Genomic DNA, 26,595 nt, shown 5'->3' with positions numbered 1-26,595 from the left:
GAGCCAGGCCAGGAGGGTGTCCTGTGACTAGCTGATAAGAAGCGTGGGAGTGGGACAGCAAGCTAGTCAGCTGCCGGTGGGCCCCAGGCCGGGGGAAGGCAGCAGTTGGGCCACAGATAACTGCTGGGCCTCCCCAGACTCTGTGTCTGCAGGGCCCAGCCTGTCGGGAGATTAGACACTGGGAATGACTCCCATCTCCCCCATGGTCCCCCTCCTTTCTTCCCTCCCTCAGTCCTCCCTCCTTCCCTCGGGCCCTGGGGCCAGCACCACCTGACGCTAAGACAGGATAAAGCAGCCCTGCTGGGCTGACCACTATGGCTGGAGCCTGGGCAGCCAGGAATACAGACATTGTTGGAACACAGCAAGCAGGCCGGCCCCAGCCATGGTTGCTTTAGGCCTAGCGATGAAATACAACCTATCTAGCCAATCAGAGCCCCTCTCCCTACTCTCACAGCCGCCATCTTAGCTCGGAACCTTATTGCTTGCCATCTCAATGGGTGGGGTATGGCTGGAAGGAGGGGGATGATTTGGAACTCAAAATTTTTTTTAAATGAATGTTAAAAATATACATATTTTTTAAAAGAACCTTATCACCTCTCTCCTTCCTTGGGCTACTGGAATAGCCACCTAATTGTCTCCCTGCCTCCAGTCTGTCCCCATTCCAAGCCATCCTCCACACAGCTGCGTTATTTTCCTAAAGCAAGTCTGACCATGTCACACACACTCCCACTCATATGCACACTCTCAATAAACTCTAGTAGTTGCTTATTATCTCTAGGATGAAACAAATTCTTCTGTTTGGCATTTACAACCCTTCAAAACATTGGAGCTCTTTTCATATAGCCTAAGATGATAATAGCCTTTTCCAGCTTCCACGTCTCACCACTGACTCATTACAGCCCAGATTTTTTTCATGTGAATTGGCTAGCCTCATCTCCCCCATCTTATACCGAAGGAGTTGATTTTTTAAGGCCAAATGTAGGACTTTACATTTATCTCTATTATATTTTATTTATAAGATTCAGCCTAGTTTGATAGCCTGTTGAGATCTTAGATACAGATTCTGCTACCCAGTACACTAGCTAACCCTCTTAAGTGCATGTCATCTGTATTTATTTTGTATATATCAAGGTACCAGCCAGCTGTGTGGATAAAGTGCTGGGCCTAGAATCAGGAAGGCCTGAGTTCAAATCTAGCCTCAGAACACTCACCAGTTGTTTACCCCTTGGAAAGTCATTTAACCTCTGTTTGCCTTAATCTACTGGAGAAGGAAATGGCAAACCACTCCAGTATCTTTGCCAAGAAAACCCCCATGGACAATATGGTCCATGGGGTCATGAAGAGTCAGAAATGACTGAACAACAACTTTTATTCTGTATTATCTGTGAACATATTATAATCCCTAATAGACTATAAGCTCCTTGAGATCAAGAACTGTCTCATTTTTTTGTATTTATATTCCATCACCTAGCTTAGTGACTGGAATACAGTAGGAACTTAATAAATACTTACTGATTGACTTAAATTTGATAAAGAAGCCATTTATGCCTTCATCCATGTCATTGATAAAAACGATAAACTGCAAACAGTCCAAAACAGCATCCAAGGACACTGCTAGAAATTTCCCTCCAAGTGGTCTTTGTTGTTCAGTCATTTCAGTCATATCCAACTCTTCATGACCTCATTTGGGGTTTTCTTGGCAAAGATACTGGAGTGGTTTGCCATTTTCTTCTCTAGTTCATTTTACAGATGAGGAAACTGAGGCAAACAAGGCTAAGTGGCTTGCCTAGGGTCACACGGCTAGGAGATCTGAGGTCAAATTTGAACTCAGGTCTTCCTGACTCCAGGCCTAACATTCTATCCACTTTGCCACCTACCTGCCTCCCAGGTGGTCATCTACTGTATTAATAACTACTCTTTGGTCATTTATGTCTATTCATTATTATGGTATATGGTTCAGGCATTGTGACTTTAACTCATTGAGATCAGCGGGATACTCTCCTATTACGTCTTCACTTATCAAAGGACAATAGATTTAGAGCTAGAAGAGATCTCTGAGGCCATGGAGTTGTGTTCTCATTTTATTCTACCCCTTTCATATTATACTGGAGAGAAAGGGACGGCCATAGACTTGGGCTGTCCTTACCCCTCCCCTATCTTTCTTGGGTGGTCAGGGCTCTCATGCTTTCTGTCCATAGTGTCAAACCTGGGAAAAGTTAATAATACCATTTGAATTAACATTTTTTTCTGTTCTCCAGAATATTTGCTTTTTAAGCCTTATTTATCGGTCTGATTTAGAACTGAAAAAGACCTTAGATGTCATCAAATTACAAAATTTAGATTTAGAAAGAAACCATTGAGGTCACTGAATCCAACCTTCTCATTATTCACATGAGGAAACTGAAGCCCAGAGAGATGGGTGTCACATATACAATAAGTAGAGATTTCAGCATTAGGATCTAAGTCTTCTCACAAGTGCAGGATTCTTTCTAATACCCTATATATTATCATTATTAACACTGTTACTGTATATTATAATTTATTATTCATAAAAGCTCTACCCACTTTGTCCAACCCCAACTACTCCAATTCCTAGGGCACATTCTCAGTCAGTGTTTTGGGTCATCTATGGCATAACATAAAAACATAGAATGTGTGAACCAAAAAACCACTCAGAAATCACCTGGTCCAAACCCCAACCCAGGGTTTGAATCCACTCTCTCTACAACATTTCTGATAAGTGGTTATCTAGCCTCAGCTTGAACACCTCCAGTGTCAGAGAACTCACTACCTCACAATAATAATAGTTAGCATTTTTTTGCACCTTAAGATTTGCAAAGCGCCTTACAAATATTGTCTCATTTGATCCTCACAACACTTCTGGGAAGTAAGTCCTAATATTACCCTCATTTTACAGATCAGGAAACTTGGGGAGGGCAGCTAGGTGGTGCAGTGGATAGAGCACCAGCCCTGGAGTCAGGAGGACCTGAGTTCAAATATGGCCTCAGACACATGATACTCACTAGCAGTGTGATCCTGGGCAAGTCGCTTAACCCTGATTGCCTCACCAAAAAAAAAAAAAATGTGGATACAGATGAGGAAACTTGGACTGAGAGAGGTTAAATGACTTTCCCGGAGTTACACAGCTCAATAAGTGACTGAAGCTGGATTTGAACTCAGGTCTTCCATTGTGCCACCTCTGTGTCTCACATGAAATCCCATTCCAATTTGGACAGAACTAATTGTTGGGAATTCTTTTTCCTTATACTTCTGTTTTTTGATGGCTCTAAGACTTCAGCAAATTGGGTGGTCTTTCCAGTACTAAATATCACAACCCATCCATATCTTTTCACGTGTGACTCTTTTCCATGTCCTTCCATAAGTGCCTAGTTCTTGCTTGAATGCCGATGGAGTACACAGGCAATGAACTGGTTATCCCTTGCTCTCTTACTAGGTGACTGGTTCACCTCCTTTTCTTCCAGACATCAGGCCAAAATTTCTAATACCGAAGTTACATCTTCCTGTAACTTCCACCTATTGGTTCTTCTGTCCACCAAAGTCTGACACACCAAATCTAACCCCACCTTCCACAAATGTGTAGACCAGCCACTAACCCACACCCCACTCCTACTACTTTACTCCTCTACAGGTCAGAGTAATGTCCCAGCTCCCTCAAATCGGTCACCCATATCATCTGGCCATAATTTTTTGTCTTCTTTTTCAGGGTCTCTCTTTCTGGGGTTGGAAGGAATTATATAGTTTCCTAATTAAAACAAAACAGAAGCCTACTTATTTCACAGATGTAAGCAAAAATATAACATATGAATATAAATGCACCATGCCCCACAGAGAATTTTAAAAGCTGCCAAAAATATTCCTCCAAGTCCCTGCCAAGGTTAACACTGGTGGACTTTTCCATGGAAAGCCTTGGGGAAATGAGGAAGGGGAATAGGAGGGGGAGAAGGGGATGGTGTTTCCCCACTGCTCTCTTTCACACAGGCCCAGCTGCCAACTAACAAGAGGCTCTTTTTCATTCCTCATTCTCATTCCCCCCATCATACCCAGCAAAAAGAAGTTAATAGCCCCAAGTCTGGTTTCATGCCTAACTCCATGACAGCAATAAACTGCACCTCATGTTTACAAGAAGGCTATGATTAAAAGGATTGTTTTGATATTAATAGAGGAGATAATTTCATGAAATTGACATGGAAGGTTGAGCAGCAGTGTGGATCAACAGAAAGTGTACTGACTTGGGGTTGCAAGACCTAGATTCAAAACTCAGGCTCTAGGGGCTACTAGGTGGTACAGTGGAGAGAGCACTGGTCCTGGAGTCAGGAGGACCTGAGTTCAAATCCAGCCTCAGACACATAATACTTACTAGCTGTGTGATCATGGTCAAGTCGCTTAACCCCATTGCCTAGCCAAAAAAAAAAAGTCCCAAGCATTAAAATACTTGAATACAATAAAATTTAAAAAAAAAAAAACACAAACTCAGGCTCTGTTGCTTTCTAAGTATGTGCCCTTGAGCAGCATTATGATGAGAAGGGAGTAGAGCCCAATCAATGCCCAGTATATGTCCAGGGTCTACCACATCCCATTAAATGTTTTATAGATGTTCTTTAAAAAAAAAATTGTCACATCTCATTGACTCACCCCAACCCTAATGGAAACCTCCTTTGTTACAAAGAAACACAGCACTAAGCAAAAAAATCGATACAAGGGCCCCCGCCTGAAAAATGTAAGCCTTATTCCACACCTCATTTATCAGTCCTCTGAAATCATGACTGGTCAGTGTATTGATCAGTTTCCTGAAGCCTTTCAATGTTGCTTTCCTTTATATGATTGTCATCATCATTTAAATTCTTCTCCTGGCTCTGCTTGCTTCACTCTGTATCAGTGCATACAAGTCTTCCTAGTTTCTCTAAATCCTTCAGCCATCATTTCTTACGGCACGCTAATACCCGCTAATTTCACCTGTCACAATTTATTTTGCCATTTCCTATTTGACATCTCCTAATTCTTTGAAAAAAACAAAAAGGGTTGTTATTAGTATGTAGGGGAGTTTTCCCTGTCTTTGTCCCCCGGGGGTGGTATATACCTAGTAGTGATACTGATGAATCAAAGTTCATCACATGTTTACAAAAAAAAAAAAAAAAAAAACATGACTGGTATGTGATTTAATAGGAATAGGAGATTCCATAATAAGAGCTCTGAATTTAGAAGTCAGGGGACCTGGGGTCAAGTCCCAGCTCTTCCACTTATCTATGTGGCAAATCAGCTCATCTCTATGAGTGTCAGTTTCCTCATCTGTAAAATGGGCATGATAGGGCTGTTTAGAGGCGGGTGGTTTGTAAATCTTAAAAGCCAATAGAAATGTGAGCTTTCAACTTGTCCATAAAAAACAGCCAGGGCATTTTCTGAGTTATCTCTCCCCCTGGTGGTCTGGAGGTGCCATTGCAGGACCAGCACCCTAGAAAATAAGTCAATTTAATTGAGCTATCTGTATGTATGTATGTATATATGTATGTATGTATGTCTATATATAGATCTATACATATAGAGATATATAGATATCTACATAGCTAACTATATAGATAGATAGATATCTGTAGATAGACATATGGACATATCCATCTATAAATATATAGAAAGAGATTTTTTTATATAGGGATATTTTATAAATATGTATGTATATATGTGTGTGTGTGTGTGTGTATAAAATCCAAGTCTGTTATCTCTTTGGTATGGGGAACTCTGAGTGAGAAATCTCCCTCTCCCAATACAGTTCTGCAATTTCTCTGTGATTTATAACCTTAGAGAGATGCTTGGAGCCCTAAGAATTGGACTGACTTTCCCAGGGTCATCCAAAAGACTTGGACCCAGGTCTTCCTGACTCCAAGGCCAAGACTCTATGCACTGTGCCACACTGATTCTCTAATTTAACACAAGCACTCGATCCCAGATGACAAATCAGAAGAAAAAAAAAAGTATTTCCTAGGTCAGTAGTGATGATCGTTGACATTCATTATTTCCCCACCTTGCCCCACCTTGCATCAAAATTTTCTAAGGCAGATGGTGTAGGTATAGTTATCCCAATTTGACAGGTGAGGAAATTGAGGCTCAGAGAGGTTAAGTGATTTCTCCAAAGTCCTACAGCTAGTGTCAGAGGCAAGACTTGAAGCCTGATTTTGGAGGGTTCCAAACATATTACCCTTTTCAACTGCAACTGCTTTGCTTCACTTTGAAGCCTACTCAAAACCTCTGAAGAAAACTCTGTAGTCCTCAGAGAATTCAAGAATGTTGAGTTGGAAGGGATTTTTAGATATCATACTATCATAGACCTTGAAAAAGAAGGGACTTAAATATCAGTTTGTCCAAACTCCTCGATGAAACTGAGGCGCAGAGAGGATATGTAGTTTGCCCGGAGTTACACAGAGAGTGAGTAGAGAGCCAAGGATGCAATCCATACCCTCTAATTACAATCCAGTCCTGTCGCCATTATTTCTCACAACTTCTCTGTCCACCATGGCTAAAAATGAAGTGAAAGTATTCAAACCTGTCTCTTACTTCCAATCCAGCCATGAGGTAACTGGAGAGCCATGGTGACTCAGCCATGGTTGGGACTGGGCAAGGACAGTTGAAAGCCTTCTTCTAAGTGACTTCAGAGAAAGAACTGATGACCCAGGACTTGACCTCTAAGCCTGCATACAAAAGGGGAAATTCTCCTATCTCTCAGTTTCTTTCCTTGGTGGTTAGAGTAAGGAGTACTTTGAGCTGGTCCTAAATTGCCACCTGGGTTAGCAGTAGAGGTCAGAGGTCCCCCATTTACAATCAACCAGTTGTTTTAGCCTTAAGAAAAGGAATTTACTGAGAACATAGAGTTATTACAAAACACTTTCCTCCCAAAAATGTCAAGAGCACACACTTCCTCTGCAATCAATCAATGGATGGATAAACATTTATTAAACACCTACTATATGCCAGGCACTGCGCTAAGTGCTAGGGATACAAAAAGAAGCAAAATACAGTCTCTGCCCTTGAGAAGCTTACAATCTCATGGGGAGATAACATGAAAACAAATATATACAGAGCAAGCTATGTGCAAGATGAATAGGAAATAATTAACAGAGGGAAGGCACTGGAATTAAGAGGGGTTGGAGACGGCTTCTTTTGGAAGGTAGGGTTTTAGCTGAGACTTAAAGGAAGCCAGGGTTGAGTGGGTGAGGGAAAGTGTTCTAGGCCTGGCTGACAGCCAGAGGGAATGCCCAGAGCAGAGAGATGGAGAGTCTTGTTCCTGGAACAGCCAGGAGGCAGCATGTCACTGGATCAAAGAGTGCATGTTGGGGAGTAAGATGACTGGAAAGGTAGGAGAAGGTTAGGTAATGAAGGGCATTGAATGCCAAATAGAGGATGCTGTATTTGTTCCTGGAGACAACAGAAAGTTTTGGAGTTTTGTTTTTTTCTTTTGAGGGGGGGGATGATGGTTGGACCTGAATTTTTGGAAAATCACTTTAGTGGCTGAATGGAGGATGGATTGGAATAGCGAGAGGTTCTGGGCAAGCAGACCCACCAGCAGGCTATTGCAGTAATCAAGGTGTGAGGTGATGAGGGCCAGCACTAGAGTTAAGGCAATGTCAAGAGGAGAGAGATTTTGCATAGGTGACATCAGCAGACCTTAGCAACTGCTTAAATATGAGATGATGATTAATAATGAGGAGTCCAGGATGGCTCCTAGGTTGCAAGCCTCAGGGATTGAAAGGATGATGTTGCCCTTATAATAAATAAGGAAGGTAAGGGGTTAGAGGGTGGGTACAATGGTAGTCAAGCACACGTGGAGAGAACACATATAGTAAAGGGTACTTCCTGACTCCTGGCCCAGGAAAACCTTTCTCCCTGCACAGAATCCTCATGAAGTTGAGGGGCCAGGTAGATGTGGTAGCTGAATACTTGCTCTGATGCTTAGAGAGGTTTTCTTCTAGAAGACAATGGCATCTCTGCTGAACAATCCTCTGCTGGGCTGGGGTGAGCTGAGCCTTGTCTGCTGCTGGGCCAGGCTAGGGCTACTTTCCCATTGCCACTGGTAATCTTTCTCCCTCTTACATTTGGATACCAAGGGAGAGGAAGAAGCCATTGGTCTTCTTACGGCCTCTCCAGACTGTGCTGGGCTCGGAAGATCGCTGCCTTACCTTGGCACACTCATCTCAAGGTTGATGCTCAAGGCATTTCTGCACTGTTCCCAGCTCCAGTGTCCTCTGCTGAGGCTAAGGGGAGAGACCTCTGCTGTGACTTAGGGATCTCCTGAACTCACATTCCTGGCCATTCTCCAATCAGAGCATTCATTTGCTTAAGATCAGGAAAGAATAAACACAGAGAAATAGGGGCTCCTATGTGAGCCTAGAGACACATGGGGCAGAGTGGGGGAATTCAGCTAGCTGCTTCCCCTCTTCCCCTTGGCAGCTCAGAACCACTTCTAAGTACTCTTTCTCACTCTAAGCTACCAAGGAAAGAAATTGGGAAATGGTTGAGCAGTCCCTATTGTATGCAGACTCAGTTCCAGCTCAACCCCTCCTGAGTCATTAGTTCTTCTGGCTCTAAAGCCAATTAGATTTTTCATCATCACACATTCCTAAAGCCTGGGTCATTATGGCTGGAAACTGGCTCCCCAAAGGTTCCACGTGGTTGGATTGAAAGCAAGTAGAGAATGTCTGCTCTAAGGGCTGGGTCCTCATTAGCCGGTCCTCCCATTATACAAACATTTACTAAGTTTGGGTTATGAGCAGAGCACCATGCTGGAGCTATGGGTACAAAAATAAGCAACACAGTTCCTGCCATCAAAAAGCTTACAGTCTAGTAGAGGAATGCACTGTCATTCAATCTTGTCTGATTCTTCATGACCCTGTGGACCATACTATCCATGGGGTTTTCTTGGCAAACATGCTGCAGTGGCTTGCTATTTCCTTCTCTCATGGATTTAGGCAGGGATTAAGTGATTTGCCCAGAGTCAGCGGCTAGTGAGTGTCTGAATCCGGATTTGAACTCAGGTCTTCCTGACTCCAGGCCCAGCTCTCTAGCCACTGAGCCACCTAGTAGGGGAAAACAAGACAAGACAAAATGGGTTGAGGCACAAGGTGTTATGGGGGCTCAGAGGAAGGAGTGAACATGGGTGGAGAAGAGAAATAGATTTGGAAGTCTTCATGGAAGTGCTCATACACCCATGCTCAGGCTCATGGGTAGAATTTTGAGAGGCAGAAGTACAGGGAAATAATTGTGTCAAATAACATGAGCAGAATTTGGGGTGAGTGGAGCAGGAAAGACAGACACTTCAGGGGATAATGAGAATTACAGCTTTACTGGAACATAAGATTATATGGAACACAGCAGTGGGAGATATGATTTGAAAAATTTGGGGGAGACATATATGAATATATGTATGTATACATATATGCATATGCATATACATATATGGAATTAATTCTATAAGTAATCCTGAGTCACAGAAGGCTTGGGCAAGGTAATGAATATGATTGGAAATAAACTTGAAGATTAATCTGGTGCTTGGAATAGAGATGGAAAAGACCAGTTAGGTAGAAGAAACCAACCAGGTCATTACCATAATACAAGGGAGAGATTATTAGGACCTATAACAGGGTGGCAGAAGTGAGAATAGAAAGGATAGAAGATGGGGAAATTAGAATAAGTTTTTAAGGAAAATCTACGGGTCTCAGTGCCCTGAATGAAGAAGAAAAAGGAGTCAAAAATTATTTACCTCAAAGATTTCAAGCCTAGAGGACACACAGAATGGTGGAAATAGGGTAGTAGAGAAGGGGAAGCAAGTGGAAGGAATGGGGGTGGCTGAAAGGGGGAAAGAGGATAAGTTCTGATCTAGTAAGCAGAAAAGAAAGTCTATTCTTAAGCAACAACCTGCATATGGGGATTGTTGAGACCCTGTCTTCAAGCTGCATACAAAATGCAAAGGAAACCAAACTTAGCCAGTTGGCTCTTTTTCCATCCTAGGACTGACAAAGGAAATACTTTTTCCTGGTTTGTCGTCTGGGATCCTGAATGCCCAGGCTAAATTGGAAACATCCTGCTTTCCAGTCCCAAATCCTGCTCTATACCCAATGGTAGATTAGGAGGGGGAGCTCGGAGGTCATTATCCCCATTTCACAGATAGTGGGGCTAAATCCCAGAGAAATTAAGAGTTAGCTGAGTTCCCACATTAAATCAAAGACAGATTGAGGGAGTGGGGAACCCTGAACCCAGGGGCACCTACTCTCAGTTCAAGGATTCCTATCTCTAAAGACCTTAGCCTTAACACAGAAAAACCCAGCATCACAACTTCTCATCCTAACAATAATTTAATTTTACTTAATTATTTAAATATTATTAGTATAGCATCTACATAGCACTTTAACATTTGCAAAGGGTTTCACATGTTATTTTCATTTGATCCACACAAGAACCCCCTGAGATAGGTGCTGCTATTATCCCCATTTTACAGATAAGGAAACTAAGGCTGAGAGCAGTTAAGTACAGGGTCATGCTACCCGTAAGGGTCTGAGGCAAAATACATTTTGCGACTCTAAATTCAATACTCAATCCACTAACGTACTTTCAATTACCTCCTAGACCGTGCTAGTGATTGGGGTGGGGGAGACTGCCAAGCACAGCTCTTCCAATGACTTGGGGAAATGTTTAACTCCTTCCCCAGCACAGGAAAAGCAGAAAGGGCAATCTTGTGTCCTCCATTTATTACTTATGTTTGACGCGGGGCAACTTATTTAAACAGCTGGGCCTCAGTTTCCTCAATCCCAAAATGAAGGGATTAGACCAGACGAGACCCTATGAGGGATTCCAGCTCTAGACAGAGAAGGTGCACCCCAGTACATTGCTGGTGCCTAGGACCTGGACCACTGATTTCATCAGTATAGGCAACTCCCAGATGAGGAAACTCCCTCCCCCAATGCAAGTCTGCACCTTCTCTGCAACATCTCGTATTGGAGAGCTACCTAGAGCACTGAGATGTTAAGTGACTGCCCAGGATCACACCGCCAGTATGTATCGGGGGCAAGACTTGAGGCCAAAGAAATGTTGGTGGCCTCCAGGCGGGCTTTCTATTACGCGGCACTGCCTCTCAAATCTCAGACACTTTGGAGAAAACCAGATTTCCAAAAATCTTATCTTCCTTTTCTGTTCCCTCTCCCCCTGCCCGCCCCTCCCCAAGCCGCCCCCCGGACTCCCCCTCTCGCTCAGAGTAGGCGCTAGCCTTAGGTGGGGGTTATTTATAAATTCAAGCTGATTATGAATCACGGGAGGAACTGCTCACAGACTTGGAGACAAGAGTCTGCAGCGGCTGGGACAAATAGGAAATGCCCTTTCCATGCGCCTTCCCCCTTGGCTGGGCTTCCCCTCTGTTTGCCCCGCTCGGCTTTCCGCCCCTCTCCCAGGCTCGCCCTGCGCCCGCCTCCCTCGCTGGGTAAACAGAGCCGCGCAGTGGCTGCTGCCGCCGCCGCCGCCAGAGCCCCGGAGCCCCGGAGCCCCGGCGCTGGAAATGATACCGCTTTCCTTAGGACTGGTGCTTCCTCCGCCCGGCGACAGTGGAAAGTTCAGACGCGGGCCTGGACAATTGGGCGGGGGAGGGGAACCAGACAAGTAAAAGGACAAGTCGTTCTCAGTGCTAGCCGAGCCAAAGACATTTCTCAACATCTCTGCCCGCCCTCGCCGCCGCCGACCCCACCATCCGAGCGCCCCAAAGGCGCTGATGGGAAGGACCGCCCTTGCAGAATTCAAGCACTCAACAAATACGGACTGAGCTCCTACTGGGTGTCTCTGAGGCCTGTACTGGGAGCTGGAGGAGACACGGAGTTTGGTTCAAACCGCCTGCTATGTTGTTATGTTGTCAGTCATGGCAAGCAGCAATTAAGCACTTGCTACACTCCATCCCCGACTGCCCCTTTGCACTAGCGGCTGTTCCCGATGCCTCCTCACCTCTGACTCCTAGCTACCCTGACTTCCTTCCAGACTCAGCTCAACCCTACCTTCTTCAGGAGTCCTTGCACCTTCTTTGCCCCCTCCCTTGCCCTCTCTCACACTTTCCCGCTGAGATTACTTTCCATTTTACACACACACACACACAAACACACACAAATACATAATTGTACATCATAGCATAATGTCTCCCCCATTACACTGGGATCTCCTTGAGGGGAGGTACGAGCTACGGTAGAAGGAGCTCTCTGTAACAGTAAAATCGCCGAGACAGTCCCTATTCCTCTTCGTGGATGTAAATGCGGAAGCGACCTCTGAAGCCAGCTGGTCGAGCTCCCTCGTTGTACACACGAGGAAACTGAGAACAAGGGTGGCTAAGAGCCTTGCCCAAGGTCACACAGGTACTAAACGGCAGAGCTGGGATATGAACCCATATCATCTGGACTCCCCATTCCACTGTATCCTGGTACCTAGCTCCAGCTCTTCTGTTAAAGGCTTCAGAGAATTAAGTGAGATGGGGACTTTATTCAATGATGGAAGGCTTCGTCAAACATTGTTACCTTCCTTATATGTTCTGCATAGAGCAGGCACTTGGAATTCAGTTCAATTGCCTTTTGTTGAGTAGTAGGGTATTGAATTATAGGCAAATAATAATATCTCACATTTGTATATTAATTTAAGGTTTACAAAATGCCTTACTCCAAACTCTATGAGGTAGGTATTGAAAGTATTTAACTCAATTTACAAATGAAGAAATGGAGGCTCCCAGATGTTGTGAGAATTATTATCCCAATTTACAACTACAAAAATGAGTCTGAGAGGTAAAGGGACTTCCCCAAGGTCACTCAGTTCCGGTGTAACAGAACTGAGTTTTAAACCTAAGTCCCTCCTAATTCCCAATTAACATTCTTTCCACTCTACTACTGCATTTTAGCTGTGGCATAGGGCTAGTAGGAAATAATATGCTGGACTTGGGAGTCAGGAGATCTGAGTTCTAAACCTTGCTTTAACCACTGATGTAACCTTGAACAAATCTATTCCCTACTGTGTGAACCTCAGTTTTCTCTGGGCTTGACAATCTCTTAAATTCCCTTCCAGCTCTGATAGTTTGTGATTCTGACTTGCCCTTGATTTTATATCAAGAAGGCTCTTAACCAGGACTAATTCACACAGAGAAAAAGAATTTCTGTGTCTCCATGTATCTTCTCCATTCTCTATTTAGCAACCTCAGTTGTATCAGGGCTGCCCAGAAACAAGTTTTGATCTAGGCAGAACAGGCTGTAAACTACATGGTATGATCTTTCCCGTCTTAGAAAGTCCCAGGACTCTAAATTACCTTTCTCTGCCTGTCCCTGGGGCCTAAAATTCCATTTTTAGCAATTTACCTTTAGTGATTCATTCCTTTGGGTTAAGTGTTGTTATCTGCACAATCTTTCAAAATACAAAATTCCATTGGTGGAGGTAGACAGATTTGATCTGATAAGTGCTGTCTACCCTTAAAAGGGGAATAAAAAGACCGAAAGGTGAGACTGGGATGCCAGGTAATTTGCAATTTTGCTAAGATCCAGCACTTTCTGGTTGTAGAAAGAATTTTTTTTTTGTACTCAAAAGGTAGTTCAAGTGGAAGGCTTAGATTCAAAGGCCAACTATGCAACTTACTACTTAGGTTTCACTGGCAAGTCACTTCTTTCTGGATTTCAGTTTCCTCATCAATAAATTTAAATTAGGTTATGATATCTAAGATTCCTTTTAGCTCTACCATTTTTTGAGTTCTGTAGATTTTCCAAATTGGTATCCTAGCAGTTGGTTTCCAATACTCATCTTTTTTTTTTTTTTTTTTTTTTTTTGGTTAGGCAATGGGGTTAAGTGACTTGCCCACTGTCACACAGCTAAGTAAGTGTTATGTGTCTCGAGGCAGATTTGAACTCAGGTCCTCCTGATTCCAGCTCTGGTTCTCTATCCACTGTGCCACCTAGCTGCCCCTCCAATACTCATCTTAAAGTATCTTTTGGGAAAATTCTGGCCTGCGTTACTAACCCTAGGGAAACTTAACAGTGCTTCAGACTGTCAAATTGACCCCATAGCTCCTACTGAAGAAATCATCCTCCCCTGAAAGAGGTTTTATTAAAAATCAATTTATTTATAGTTTTCAACACTCACATAAGATTTTGAGTTCTAAAAGAGTTTTTAAAGATAATTTGGAAACTGGAAACTGAGGACTCAGGACTGAATCTCAGCACCAATACTAGCTGTATGAACTTGCTCAAATTGTTTCGGTGTTTCACTTCGGTGTCCTAACCTACAAAGTGAGAGAGGGAGACTAAACAAGCTCCAAGATTCTTTCCAGCTCTAAATCTTTGACCCTGTGAATATGTAACTGACCACCTGTGATCACTTGGCCAAGCCTGTGAATGGAAACAGACATACCCAGACATACTCATATAACACATGCAATCTGGGCAAACATGCATTTAGGAAACAGTTGTAGGAACTGAAATTCATGATCTTGAGGGAATTTTCAAAATATTTTTCTACTTACAGAAGGGAGATGTCTATATTGTGTGAGAAGGGACCATACTCAAATGATTTGCTGTAACTTTCTCTGGCAATATCTGGATGTTTGGCTCTTTTGGGGGGCAGTGCTCCACACCTTTCCCATGTTCAGAACACAGTCTGCAGAACTCTGAAGGGTAATATGAGGGTCCAGCAGATGAAAACCCTGCTGTTCCCATTCTCCTTGTAGAGGACCAAAGCAGATTGCAGCAGGAGGGATTTAGACTAGATGTATAGCAGGACTTAATTTGGGTGGTAAATGTTCCGACAGGTATCTGAGGAAGACTGGGGAATCTCCTTCACTGAATGGTTTTTGACTTAGGAAACATTGATTCTTTGCTGTCTCTGTACTTTTCTTCATTTGTTTTCCCAGCTCTGAAAAGCTCTCATTCCTCCATCTTTGAATCCTGTCCATCTTTTAAGAGTTAGATCAAATCCCAGCTTAAAGTCTGGTATATTAGGAAGAGTACTAGGCTTGGAATCAAGAGACCTGGGTTTGACTTTGGCTTCAAACATAAGCACCTCATTTACCCTCTGAAAACCTCAGTTTTCTTGTGTGTAAGATAGACATAATCAATCAATCAATCAATCCACAGGTATTCATTAAGCTCCTACTATCTGCCAGGCCCCGGGGATGCAAAGATAAAAATGAAAGTCTCTGTCCACCAGGAGATCATATGGGGTAGAGCAGAGGGTGTTGGGGAGCAGGTGGTGGCACTAAACATGTATGTACATAAGTATATACAAACTATATAAAAAATGCAAGGTAATTTTCGGAAGGAGGGCAATAACTACTTGGAGGTTTGAGGAAAGGTTTCACATGGAAGAGGGAGCTAAGTTTTGAAGGAAATCAGTAATACTGAGAGGCAGAGGTAAGGAGGAAGTACATTCTGAGCATGGGATACAGAGGCAGTAAATGGAGTGTGATGAAGAGAAGGGTAGCAAGGGGGCACCTAGGTGGGCTCAAATCAGACTCACCTTCCTGAGTTCAAATCTGGCCTCAGACACTAGCTATGTGACCCAGGGCAAGTCACTTAACCCTGTTTGCCTCAGTTTCCTCATCTGTAAAATGAGCTGGAGAAGGAAATGGCAAACCACTCCAATATCTTTGCCAAGAAAATCCCAAATGGGATCACAGAGAGTAGGATAACAACTAAAGCAACTGAACAACAAAGTCAAACAAATAGGTGGAGAACCAAGAAATGAAACTGTCATGAAAACCCAGAGTAGACTGTCAGTGAGGAGAAAGTGGTCAACAGTGTCAAATGCTACAGAAGATGAAGGAGGCTGAAGAGGCCATTGGCTTTCTCAGCTGAGATCACTAATAGCTTTCACTGTCTGTCTAACTAGATGGTTGTGAAGAAAGCACTCTAAAAAGAACTATAGAAATATGTATTGTTGTTATTACTCCAGCCCAAAGTGACCTCACCCTTTTGGGACTTCCTAAGATAGTCATGGTCTGTACCACACCATCCAACAGTAGTACCTATTTCCCTATTGTCATCTATTGTTTCCCATGTTCAAAGTTCTTTTTTATTCAACATTTATTAAAGGCTTGCTTGTTAGGCTCTGGGAGAGATGCAGAATCTTGATAAGACATTGCCCCTACCCCCTCGAAGCTTATATTCAAGTGGGAAGAACAATCATCATTCACAATTCCATAGAACTTTGAGGTTTTATCTTGCTTCCTTCATAATGAATGAGGTTGCTGGTATAAATACTATTATTCCCATTTTACAAGTGAGGGTCAGAGAGAGAACATAACTTGCCCATGACCACACCATTAGGAAGGGTCAGAGTCAGGACTCAAACCCAGGTCTTATGACCCTGAGTCCATCAATCTTCCCACTACACCCCACTGCCTATCTAGTTAGGTTCTCGAGGGAGAATAACTGTCATATGTTTCTTTTGTATCCCCTCCCCCCCAGTTTGTTCATTCATTCATTTATAGCCCTTGCTATGGGCCAAGCCTTATAATAAGTAATGGGGATGGCAAAAATTAAACATGGGGTATGCTGCTGAATGTATAACAACTTGCTCTCTGGGGGGAAAAACTGTACTCAGACACATTTTTAAGTTTAATCTGCATTATCCTTTGACCTAGCGATATTGCTACTGGATCTATACCCCTCCCCCCCCAAAAAAACAAAGAAAGAGGAAGAGGATCCATGCATACAAAAATATTCGCAATAGTTCTCTTAAGGATGGCAAAGCACTGAAAACTGAGTGGATGCCTATCAACTGGGAAATGGCTAAACAAGTTATAATATGTGAATGTGTAAGATGCTATTGTACTATAAGAAACGATGATGGGGATGGTGTCAGAGAATCCTGGGAAGACTTGTAAAACTGCAAAGTGAATTTAGCAGAACCAAGAAAATCATTTATATAATAACAACAATATTGTAAAGACAATCAACTCTGAAGGTCTCAGGAACTCTGAGAAACATAATGACTAGCCACAATTCCAGAGGACTTATGATGAAATATGCTAAGCACCTCCAGATAGAGTGCTAATGGATTTAGAGTACAGATTGAAGCAAATTCTTTCTTTTGTTTCTCTCTTCTCTCTCTCTGTCTGTGTGTGTGTGTCTCTCTCTCTTCTCTTTTCTCTATCTTCTCTCCCTTCCTCCCCTCTTTTTTCTCTTATCTCACTCTTCTCTCCCTCCCTCCCCCCCTTCTCTCCCTCCCTCCTTTCCCCCTCCTTTCTTTCAATGGCCAACTTAGGAATTTGTTTCCATGACTACACATATTTGTGATGGGCTTTGCTTTCCTTGGCATTCAGTTTTCTCAGTGGTCAAAAAGGATAATTCTACTTGCACTATCTAATGAACACGGTAGCTATGAATATAAGTGATGTCTATCCAGAACCATCTAAAAGTTAATATATTCACTTTTTCTTATTGAATTATTTTCTACATCCCTACCAAAATTCCAGGTAACATAATTGTCTTTTGGCCTTCTAGATTCAATGGAGTGGGTAGGAATTTTAGGCTTCACGATCATAGCTAGGTATGTCATAGATATATAATAGAAGATATTTGGAGCAAGTAAACTCTTCCTCTGAACTGAATCACATCCCATTGGTAGCCATTTACTGATTAAAAATCAGGCAGAGAGGCACAGAGGCCCCAGGGTGTTTTAGATCTGTTCCCTCTTTTAGTTCATAAGCCCATTAGTGTACAATTTTTCATCATGGTGTAATCGTGACCCTGAGTTTTTGAAATTTATGCCAAAAGAGCGTAAGTTGTAGTAGGTCTTACCAAACTGGAAAGGTTTAAGGTCAGATTGTATTAGACTCTAGGTGTGTCATTTGAAAACCAGTCCAGCTAAGTGAAGAGAGGCTTGTCCAATGCCTAGCACCATGCTTTGCTCATAGTAAGTAATTGATAAATATTTGTTGGTGGACTCAACTGTGATCTGGCTCAGTGGAGTGAGTGTCCCCCCCAATGGATGGACCAAGGGGCTTTCAAAGCACCAATGTAAAGTTGATTTCTGAGGTAGCTGGCCACTGCCAAGTACATTTTAGATAAGAGGGAAACTTCTTCCCTGGCTCCACAGCCACAGACACAAGTCAGACAGAAAGACACACACATCGGTCAAAAACACACATACCAGCCAGTCTGTGCTCTGGGCTGAGCCAGGTTTATTATACCTCTGTGACTCTCGGCTTTGCACCCCAGCTCATCAAAGCCAGAGAAACTCCTCCTTGCTGCCAACCCAAACTTCACTGGTAGCATGAGCCACGTCCAAGAAAAAGATCTACAGAGAGTTGGGGATTTTTTTCTGACTACATAGCAATTGTTGATTAATGCACACCATTGGTTGTTAGAGTCAAAGGGGACTTTGTTTATAAATATCCAGGTAGCAGGATCCCAACCTGGGAAGGGAGCTGACCGTCAGTGTGAACCAACAGAGAAGATGTAGTGAGAGGGAAATGTTCCCTCTGGGGGTCAGCCAGAGACACCTTAACCACTTAGAGGGCCCCTAGGGAAACTTTTGTGCGTGGACCATGACCCTGTTTGTTTTTTCCATGTTGACCTTCCATGTTAGAAAGAAAATATTTTAATTATGTTAAGATTGATCTCAAAAAATACTTTCTGATCATTGTGAATCATAAACCTTTCAACAAGGGCCATGTCGTGGAGTCTGTGAAGGACAGTAGAGCTCATTATGAAGGACTTCGTGAAATGATTTAGGGATCCATTCTTTTGACCATAAGTTGTGGGTTTCAATTCTTTTTTAATTCAACATTTTATTTAAAACTTAACATTGAACATCAATCAACCAAGTAAACTTGTTTAGTAACTATTCCCAGTTTAATCCAAATGCACAAAGTATCATCATTTTCCAGTTCTCCTTGGTCCTTTCCTTCTCATTCATTTTTCCTCTCACAAAGTAGTAGTTAGTGTGTATTTCATTCTTCTGGTTCTCTTTGCATTATTTCATAAAGACTTTTTCAGATTTTTTTTGCATTCCTCATATTTGTTAGTCTTGACTACATTATAGTATCCTATTATGTTAATGCAATAATTTATCCAGTTATTTCTTTATTGGGGATCATTCCAGTTGTTTCGCTAGGTTTTTACAATCACATAGAATGCAGCTATCAATCAATAAGCATTTATTAAGTGCCTATTATTTTCTGGGCACTGTGCTAGGTGCTAGGGCTACAAATAAAATAAATAAATAAATAAAACACTCACATTCTACTCCTTTACATTCTTTTTTTTAATTCTGAAGTTAACAAACACCAAACAAAAAGAATATTTCCACATACATTGTAGAACAGGAGAGGATTGTACATGAACCTGAATCTGTTCTATAGATTTTGCTTTTTATTTTAAGTATATAGTAAATTCAACATGTAACTTTCAAAGCAGGGGTATACATTTTAATGGGGAGGCAAGTACACATATAATAATATGCGGAATAACTATGAAAAGAATAAATACAGATACAAGGTAGTTAGATACAAGGTTGTTAGGGAGGGAGAACACTAGAAGTTGGGGGAAATCAGGAGAGGCTTCATGTAGAAGGCAGTGACAGAGCTTCCTTTTGAAGGAAGAGAAGGACTTGATCAGAAGGAGGTGGGGGGGGAGCATTCCAGACATTGGAGACAACCACAGAGGGGGAAAATAGCATGCCATGTGTGAGAAAGAGAAACCCCGTTCAGCTAGAAGGAAGGAAGGAAACAAACATTTATTAAGGCCTACTATTTGCTAGACCCTGTTCCAAGCACTTCTAAAATATTCTCATTTGATACTCAGAACAATCCTGGAGGGTAGGTGCTATTATTATCCCCATTTTATAGATCAAGAAACTGAAGCAGAGGTTAAGTGACCTGCCTAGGGTCATACAGCTACTAAGTGTCTGAGGTAGGATTCAAACTCGTCTTCCTGGGGCAGCTAGGTGGTGCAGTGGATAGAGCACCGGCCCTGAAGTCAGGAGGACCTGAGTTCAAATCCGTCCTCAGACCAAACACTTGACACTTATGAGCTGTGTGACCCTGGACAAGTCATTTAACCCCAATTGCCCCCCCCAAAAAAAATTCATCTTCCTTACTTCAAATTTCTTGTTCTATCCACAGTATCAATGAACTGCGTCCAATATTTGTCTGAGATGACACAGAGAATCAGGAGCATCGGTGTTCTTCTCCTGGCTCCCCAGGTGGAGTGTGGAAATCCAAGATGGAAAGGAAGAAAGCCAAGATGATCGTACCGGGGGGTAGAGCTGTGAAAAAGTTCAGGCCTTTAAGAAACATTGAAGATATGTACAAAGCAGATGAATGGCAACTTTCTCCTCCAAGATTACTTTACGTCAATTCTAGGTGTAGTTCACATGCACCTGCTCATATGTAATTCATATGTAGAACATGTAATACCTGTTCACATGTAGTTCCTATGTACTTACTCATATGTAGTTCGAACGTATGTACCTGTTTATATGTTGTCTTCCCTATTTGAATGTAAGCTTCTTGAAAGGAGGGATTGTTTTTGCCTTTCTTTGTATTCTCAGTGCTTAGCATAATGCCTAGCACAAGTGAATGTTTGTTGATTGATTGATTGATTGATTAAGACAGACCTTGGAATGCTCGCTAGAGAAAGCCATAAAACAGAAAGACTTTGGGGGCACTGGTTCCCCAGGAAAGGAGGAATTTAATGAAGGGAAATTTGGTGGCTAGAATCCAAGGGAGACATCTAGTCAGGGTTCTGGATGGTATAAAAAGAGCAGGGCCCCTCTGTATGCACTTTGTACTTTTCTAGGGGTATATTCTACTTTGTATTGGGGGCACTTCTCTATGTACCTTACCTCTTCCACTAGAATAAAAGTTCCATGAGGGCAGGCCCATCTCTTACTCATCTTTGAGTCCCACCCCCTCTTTTTCTGAGGTTAGTGGCATGTTATCCCCTGCCATTTGTCAGAATTCCAGGTACCCTCCAGTCAATAAACATGTATTAAATACCAACTATGTGTCAGGCACTGTGCACAACTCAGAGTGCACAGATCTCCCTCTCCCCTCCTATCTAATCTTGGTCTCTGGAAATGCTTTGATATCAATCAGTTTTTTAATTCAAGTTTTATTATTTTTCAATTAACAAGCATTTATTTTCTCTCTTTCCCATCTCCCTCACCCCGAACCAATGAAAAGAAAGAAAAAGAAAACCCTTGAGGCAAAAAATATGCTTAGTCAAGCAAAAAAAAAATCCCACTTTTGTTCATGACCAAAATGTATTCTGCACCCTGAGCCTGTCACCTCTGTCAGGAGGTAGTAATATATTCTGTTCCTTCCTCTGTCTTCTGTAATTGTGGTTGATCTTTGTATTGATCAGAGTTCTCCAGTCTTTCAAATTTGTTTTTCTTTATAATGTTGTTATTATATAAATTGTTCTCCTGGATCTGCTCACTTTACTTTGCATCAGTTCATACAAGTCTTCCCAGTTTTCTCTGAAATTGTCCTTTTCACCATTTCTTATGATGAAATAGTATTCCAGCACATTCATATATCATAATTTGTTTAACCATTCCATAGTACGTGTGCAGCCATTTGGTTTCCAGATTTTTGCAACTACAAAAAGAACTACTATAAATATTTTTGTGCCTCTGGATTTCTTTTTCTCCTTCTTTGATCTCTTTGGGATATGGACTTTGTGATGCTCAGTTACTTCTTACACCTTACACATTGGAAGAGTCAGACACTGTATTGCCTCTCCTCAGGGGATTTTCTGTATTTCATATTTACAAATACATCTTAGGTTGCCTCTCCGTGCACCCTAAGTCCCAATAAGAGGAAACAGATTGTTGAGATATTGGGAAAATGGAGGGACCTGTATAAGGGCAGCTGGGTGATTTAATAGAGAGAGTGCTTGGACTTGGAGTCAGAAAGAGCTGTTTGACTCTTCCATCAGAAACGTACTAACAGTCAAACCTTAGAAAATCTCTTAACCTTGGTTCCCTCATCTGTTAAAAGGGGGCAATAACAGTATCTACAGTATCTACCTCACAGGCTCATTGTAATCAATAATAATAGCTACAATTGAGATAGTTTGCAAAGCATTTTACATGTTATCTTGTTCTATCCGTACAGCAATCCTGGAAGATGGATGCCATTATCACTCACATTTTTCAGATGGGGAAACTGAGGCAGAAAGCAGTTAAGTGATTTCCTCAGGGTCACCCAGCTAGCAAGTTTCTGAGGCAGGATTTTGAAATCAGGTCTTCCTGACTCCAAGTCTAACATTCTATCCACTATACTACCCAGCTGCCTTTTGTGACGATTAAATGAGAAACGTAAAACAGCATACAGATGTTAGTTATTATTATTAATCTTCTCCCCTCTACCCCTCCTTTTTCTTTAAGAGATTCTTGCCTTAGGAGATTTGGCATTCAAGGTGATTAGGATTCAAGAAGAGATGCTGTAATGATCCAGCTCCCTCTTGGAGTTGGTGGCCATAGATATTTCAGATTGAAATTTTGCAACCAGTCAATCAAGAAACATATTAAGCACCTACTATATTCCAGGTACTATGGTTAAATACTAAGACTACAAAGAAAGGTAAGACAGTCCCTGTCCTCAATGAGCTTACAGTCTTTGGAGAAGACAACACACAAAAGAAAGTGGAAAGGAAGGGAGGCTTGGAAGAGGATGGTAGTCCCTGAGGGAGCATGATGGAGAGATCCAGAGAAGTGCAGTTGGGTGGGAAAAGAAAAGATGACTGATCTGGGCTCCCTCCTTAAATTGAGGCTCTGGAAGGAGTTCTCCACCCACTAATCAGAAGGAAAGAGAGGCCTTAATGGCAGAGTACCTACAAGGTATGAGTTCCAAGACAGAAATGATTTTGTAGAGGGTACTGACGAGGTCATAATACAACATATTGGCCAAGCATTGGCCTGACACTTGAAAGGTGTCTGTGCCAGCCAGACAGCTCAGGTCCTGCAGAACTTACCTTTAGTGAGAGCGAGCACCACCTTGGTCTCTGCCCTCCCAGAGCCCAGCTGCCACCAAAGCTCCTCCCTTGGCTCTCTCCGTGCCCACCTACTCCTCTAACTCCAGGATGACTGGAGATGGTCCCAGATGCAGTGGGAGATCTTGACCTTTTTAAGTTAAGGTCTTTTCCAGGTCTCAGGTTGACTGAGGCAACGGTTCCTAAATGTTTACTGACTGAATGACTGAAGATACACGGTTATAGGGGAGTGAGACAGGGAAGAGAGCTCCCAGGGAAGGCCTGAGAAGTCACAAAACAGTGAATGGAACAAAAACTTTTCTGAGACAATAGTAGTGATGATTTGATTACTGAGAAAGAGGTAGGGGGAGGGGGAAAGGAACAGGGATGAAAGGATAGAACGTACCAGGTAGCAAAATTCCAGAATAGAGATAGGGACATGTGATCACCAGGAATGGAGGGGAGAGGAGGAACATTGGGGAGGAGGGAGGGGTGGGACAACCTTCTCTTGCTACATTTCTTTTGTTTTCTATTTGGTATAAATTCTTGTCTCTCAAGAGAGTCACAGATACCCAAATCCTTCCCCTAATCTTTTGGAAAGCTTAGGAAGGCCTGCAGAAGCAAGTTTAGGTTTCAAGCAATGGTTGGAATGGTTTCCTTTTATTTTCATTTTATACAATGAAATATGTAGCCATAGAACACTATTTGTTTGTCTTCTATGAATGTGTGGGGTTGAGACTGAAGAAGAAAATTCCAGATGTGGAGTGGGGTGGGGGGTGTAACAAATCAGAGATTTTCCTGTTAATAATTTTGGAGCCATAGGTCCTACAGGCCTAGAATCGAGGCCCTAAATCATGTCTTTTTTTTAATTTAATTTTTACAATTAACAAATTTTTTTCTCCCTTCCACTTTTTTTTCCATTTCCCCCTCCACCTTTTGTTTTTATTTTTTAAACCTGCACAGCCTTTGAGCTGAATACGAGAGTGGGGGAAGTGTTCTCTTGAGCATGTATCAGAGAGACCTTGACGAGACCACTGAGTTGGTGGCTCAAGTGTAATGCCACCTGCTGGGCAAATTTTATATTACATTTCTCCTTTGATGATTAATCAATAAAATTACACTTGGCCTTTCTGAAGGTCCAAGGAAGGACAGCTAGATGGTACAGTGGATAGGGAGCCAGGAAAAGAAATCTTTCTGAGTTCAAATCTGGCCTCAGATACTTACTAGCTGTGTGACCCTGGGCAAGTCACTTTCCCCCCATTTGCCTCAGTTTCCACATCTGTAAAATGAGCTGGAGAAGGAAATGGCAAACCACTCCTGTATCTTTGTCAAGAAAACCCCAAATGGAGTCACAGAGTAAGACACAATAGTAGGCAACACAAAAACCAGTGTCAGCTGCTTGCATACTTCCATATTGGGAGACCTGAGTTCAAGTCCAGCCTCAGATTTACTATCTGTGTGACCCTGGGCAAATCATCTGACCTTTGTCTCAGTTACCTCAACTGTAAAATGGGGATAATAATAGCTCCTAATTCTGAGGGTTGTTGTGAGGATCAAGTAGATAATAACTGTAAAGCACCTAGCACAGTGCCTGCACATAGTAGGTGCATAATAAATGTTTGCCCCCTTCCTTCTTGTATCAGAGCCTTCCTAAGGGGCCCGAAAATAATCTTCTAGGCAATCTCTTTACTAGCAAAGTTGATTCCCATTAAAGGAAAAGGCTTCAGTTGTGCAAAACTAATTAAACAGGGAAAGAAAACTGAACTGAAAACTCTCTTTACAGAGACACCCAACTTTGCCTCCTGCCTCCATCATGGGTAACTTACTCAACATCTATTAACTTCCGTTCCCATATGTACAAAATGAGGGTGATGATATCTATTGCACCAAATTCACTGGGTTATTTTCTGCATTGAATGAAATAACACAGGGTGTCCCAAAAGTCTTAGTGCAGTTTGAAGTTTTAATAGCTTAAAGGGGGAAGGGGGTGGGAGGCAGCAACCATCTCAGCTTTGTAGTTGTAGCGCCAGTGATTGGCACATGGTAAACTTTAGTACCTTAAACACTGCACTGAGACCTTTGGGACACCCCATAAGCACTTTCCAAACCTTGAAATGCTATATATATGAAATGCTGTGTGTACAAACTGCACAATGTAGGCCCCGGCAGCCCTGGGCTATAACCACTGACCTAAACGGAACGGCCTCTCAGGGTGAGTCTTAAGGGGAGCAAGTGAACTGGCCACCTCACCACATCATGAGTGAGCCTTTGTTTCCCTATGGGTTTTGGATGGGAAGAATGAATCAGAGGCCTAAAGTTCTCCCTAAACCAGCCCAGACAAGAAAGAGGAAGAAACAGGGCCCAAGCCAGGAAGGTACCCCAGGACAGAGGACAAGGGAGGGAAGGGCTGGTCTCATGCCATTGCTCAAACAGGGGCAAGTGGCCTTTTAAAAATGTTTTTTTTAATTTATTTAATTTTTGATTTATGGAATTAAACAAGCATTTCCACAACATAGTATAATGATAATAATAATAATTGGTCTTTGTCTAAGTCTCTTTTTCTGGCAGGTCGTATGGTGATTTGGTGAGCAATTTGTCTTCTCCATTCTAATTGTTTGCCCTAAATGATTACTTTCTAGACCCCCTATTCCCCCAGGAAATCACCCTTACTGCACAAGGTTCCCTGTCGCTTTCTGCAGGTGTTTTGCTCTTGTGACTTCTCTTATCCACCCCACCAAGGTCTCCCCAGTTGAGTTTTTTTCTAAATGACACCTTTATACCCCCACTCTTCCCACCCCCATGCTGGTCTCAGGCTGGAGACAAGGAAGGGAGACCAGGAAAGGAGCATCGAATCTCTCTTCCACACTAGAGCAATTCATTCACATGTTTGAAAACTGCTCTTCTCTCCCCTCTAGGTCTTCCCTTTTCTAGGCTAAGCATTGTCCCATTTCCTTTAACTGACTTCCTAAGTTCTCCAGGCCTCTTCCTCATCCTGGTCTCCCTCTTTAGAAATGTTCTCCAGTTTCTCTATGAAGATGGGAAAGGGGAAGTGGGAGTTAGGACTAAATGTTGATGATGGAGATAACAACAACAATGACAATAATAATAGCTAGCATTTGTATAGGACTTCAAAGCTTGCCAAACAGTTTACGGGTAATCTTACTTGCTTTTCCTAACAACCCTGAGAAACATTCCTGTTTCAAAAATGTGGAAACTGAGACAGAGCTTAAGTGTCTGAGGGTCACAAGTGTCTAAGGCAGGATTTGAACTCAGGTCTTCCTGCCTCCGAGTCCAACATGCTACCTTGCCTGGTCCCTGTCTCAACCTCTTAGCCTGTCTACTGAGCCAAATTGAATTTTTTGAAAGCATCAAGCCCTAAATGGCAAATGCTCCATAGGTGAGCCTCCTTTTTGGATATCAGTCACCCCAGATGGGACTTCCCAAACCCCTGTCATTCACTATCTGGGGAGAGAAAGATCTCTCCTCTTCTTTGGGCCCCGAAGAAACTCCCTTCCTTTCTCAGAAATGTTACCTTATAGCCCGGAGGACAAACCTGTTTCTGCCTGGGGAAAGACCCAGGTGGCCCATAAAACAATTACTTTCCTTCTTT

The 26,595-nt window shown here is 42.5% G+C and overlaps 1 protein-coding gene across 1 annotated transcript in view; it reads left to right on the top strand.

Annotated features, from left to right (window-relative positions):
- The first annotated feature begins 11,301 nt into the window (after positions 1-11,301).
- LCTL (lactase like) overlaps positions 11,302-26,595 on the top strand; it is a 116,925-nt gene continuing 101,631 nt past the window's right edge. Inside the window, exon 1 of the mRNA XM_027851990.1 lies at positions 11,302-11,864. Within this exon, the coding sequence (XP_027707791.1) occupies positions 11,302-11,864 (563 nt within the window). The remainder of the gene's footprint in view (positions 11,865-26,595) is intronic.

Source organism: Vombatus ursinus, unplaced genomic scaffold (genome assembly GCF_900497805.2).
Source record: "Vombatus ursinus unplaced genomic scaffold, bare-nosed wombat genome assembly UNPS02009205.1, whole genome shotgun sequence".
Classification (NCBI taxonomy): Eukaryota; Metazoa; Chordata; class Mammalia; order Diprotodontia; family Vombatidae; genus Vombatus; species Vombatus ursinus.
The sequence above is the reverse complement of the archived record's forward strand: the minus strand, read 5'-3'. Positions and strand labels throughout refer to the sequence as shown.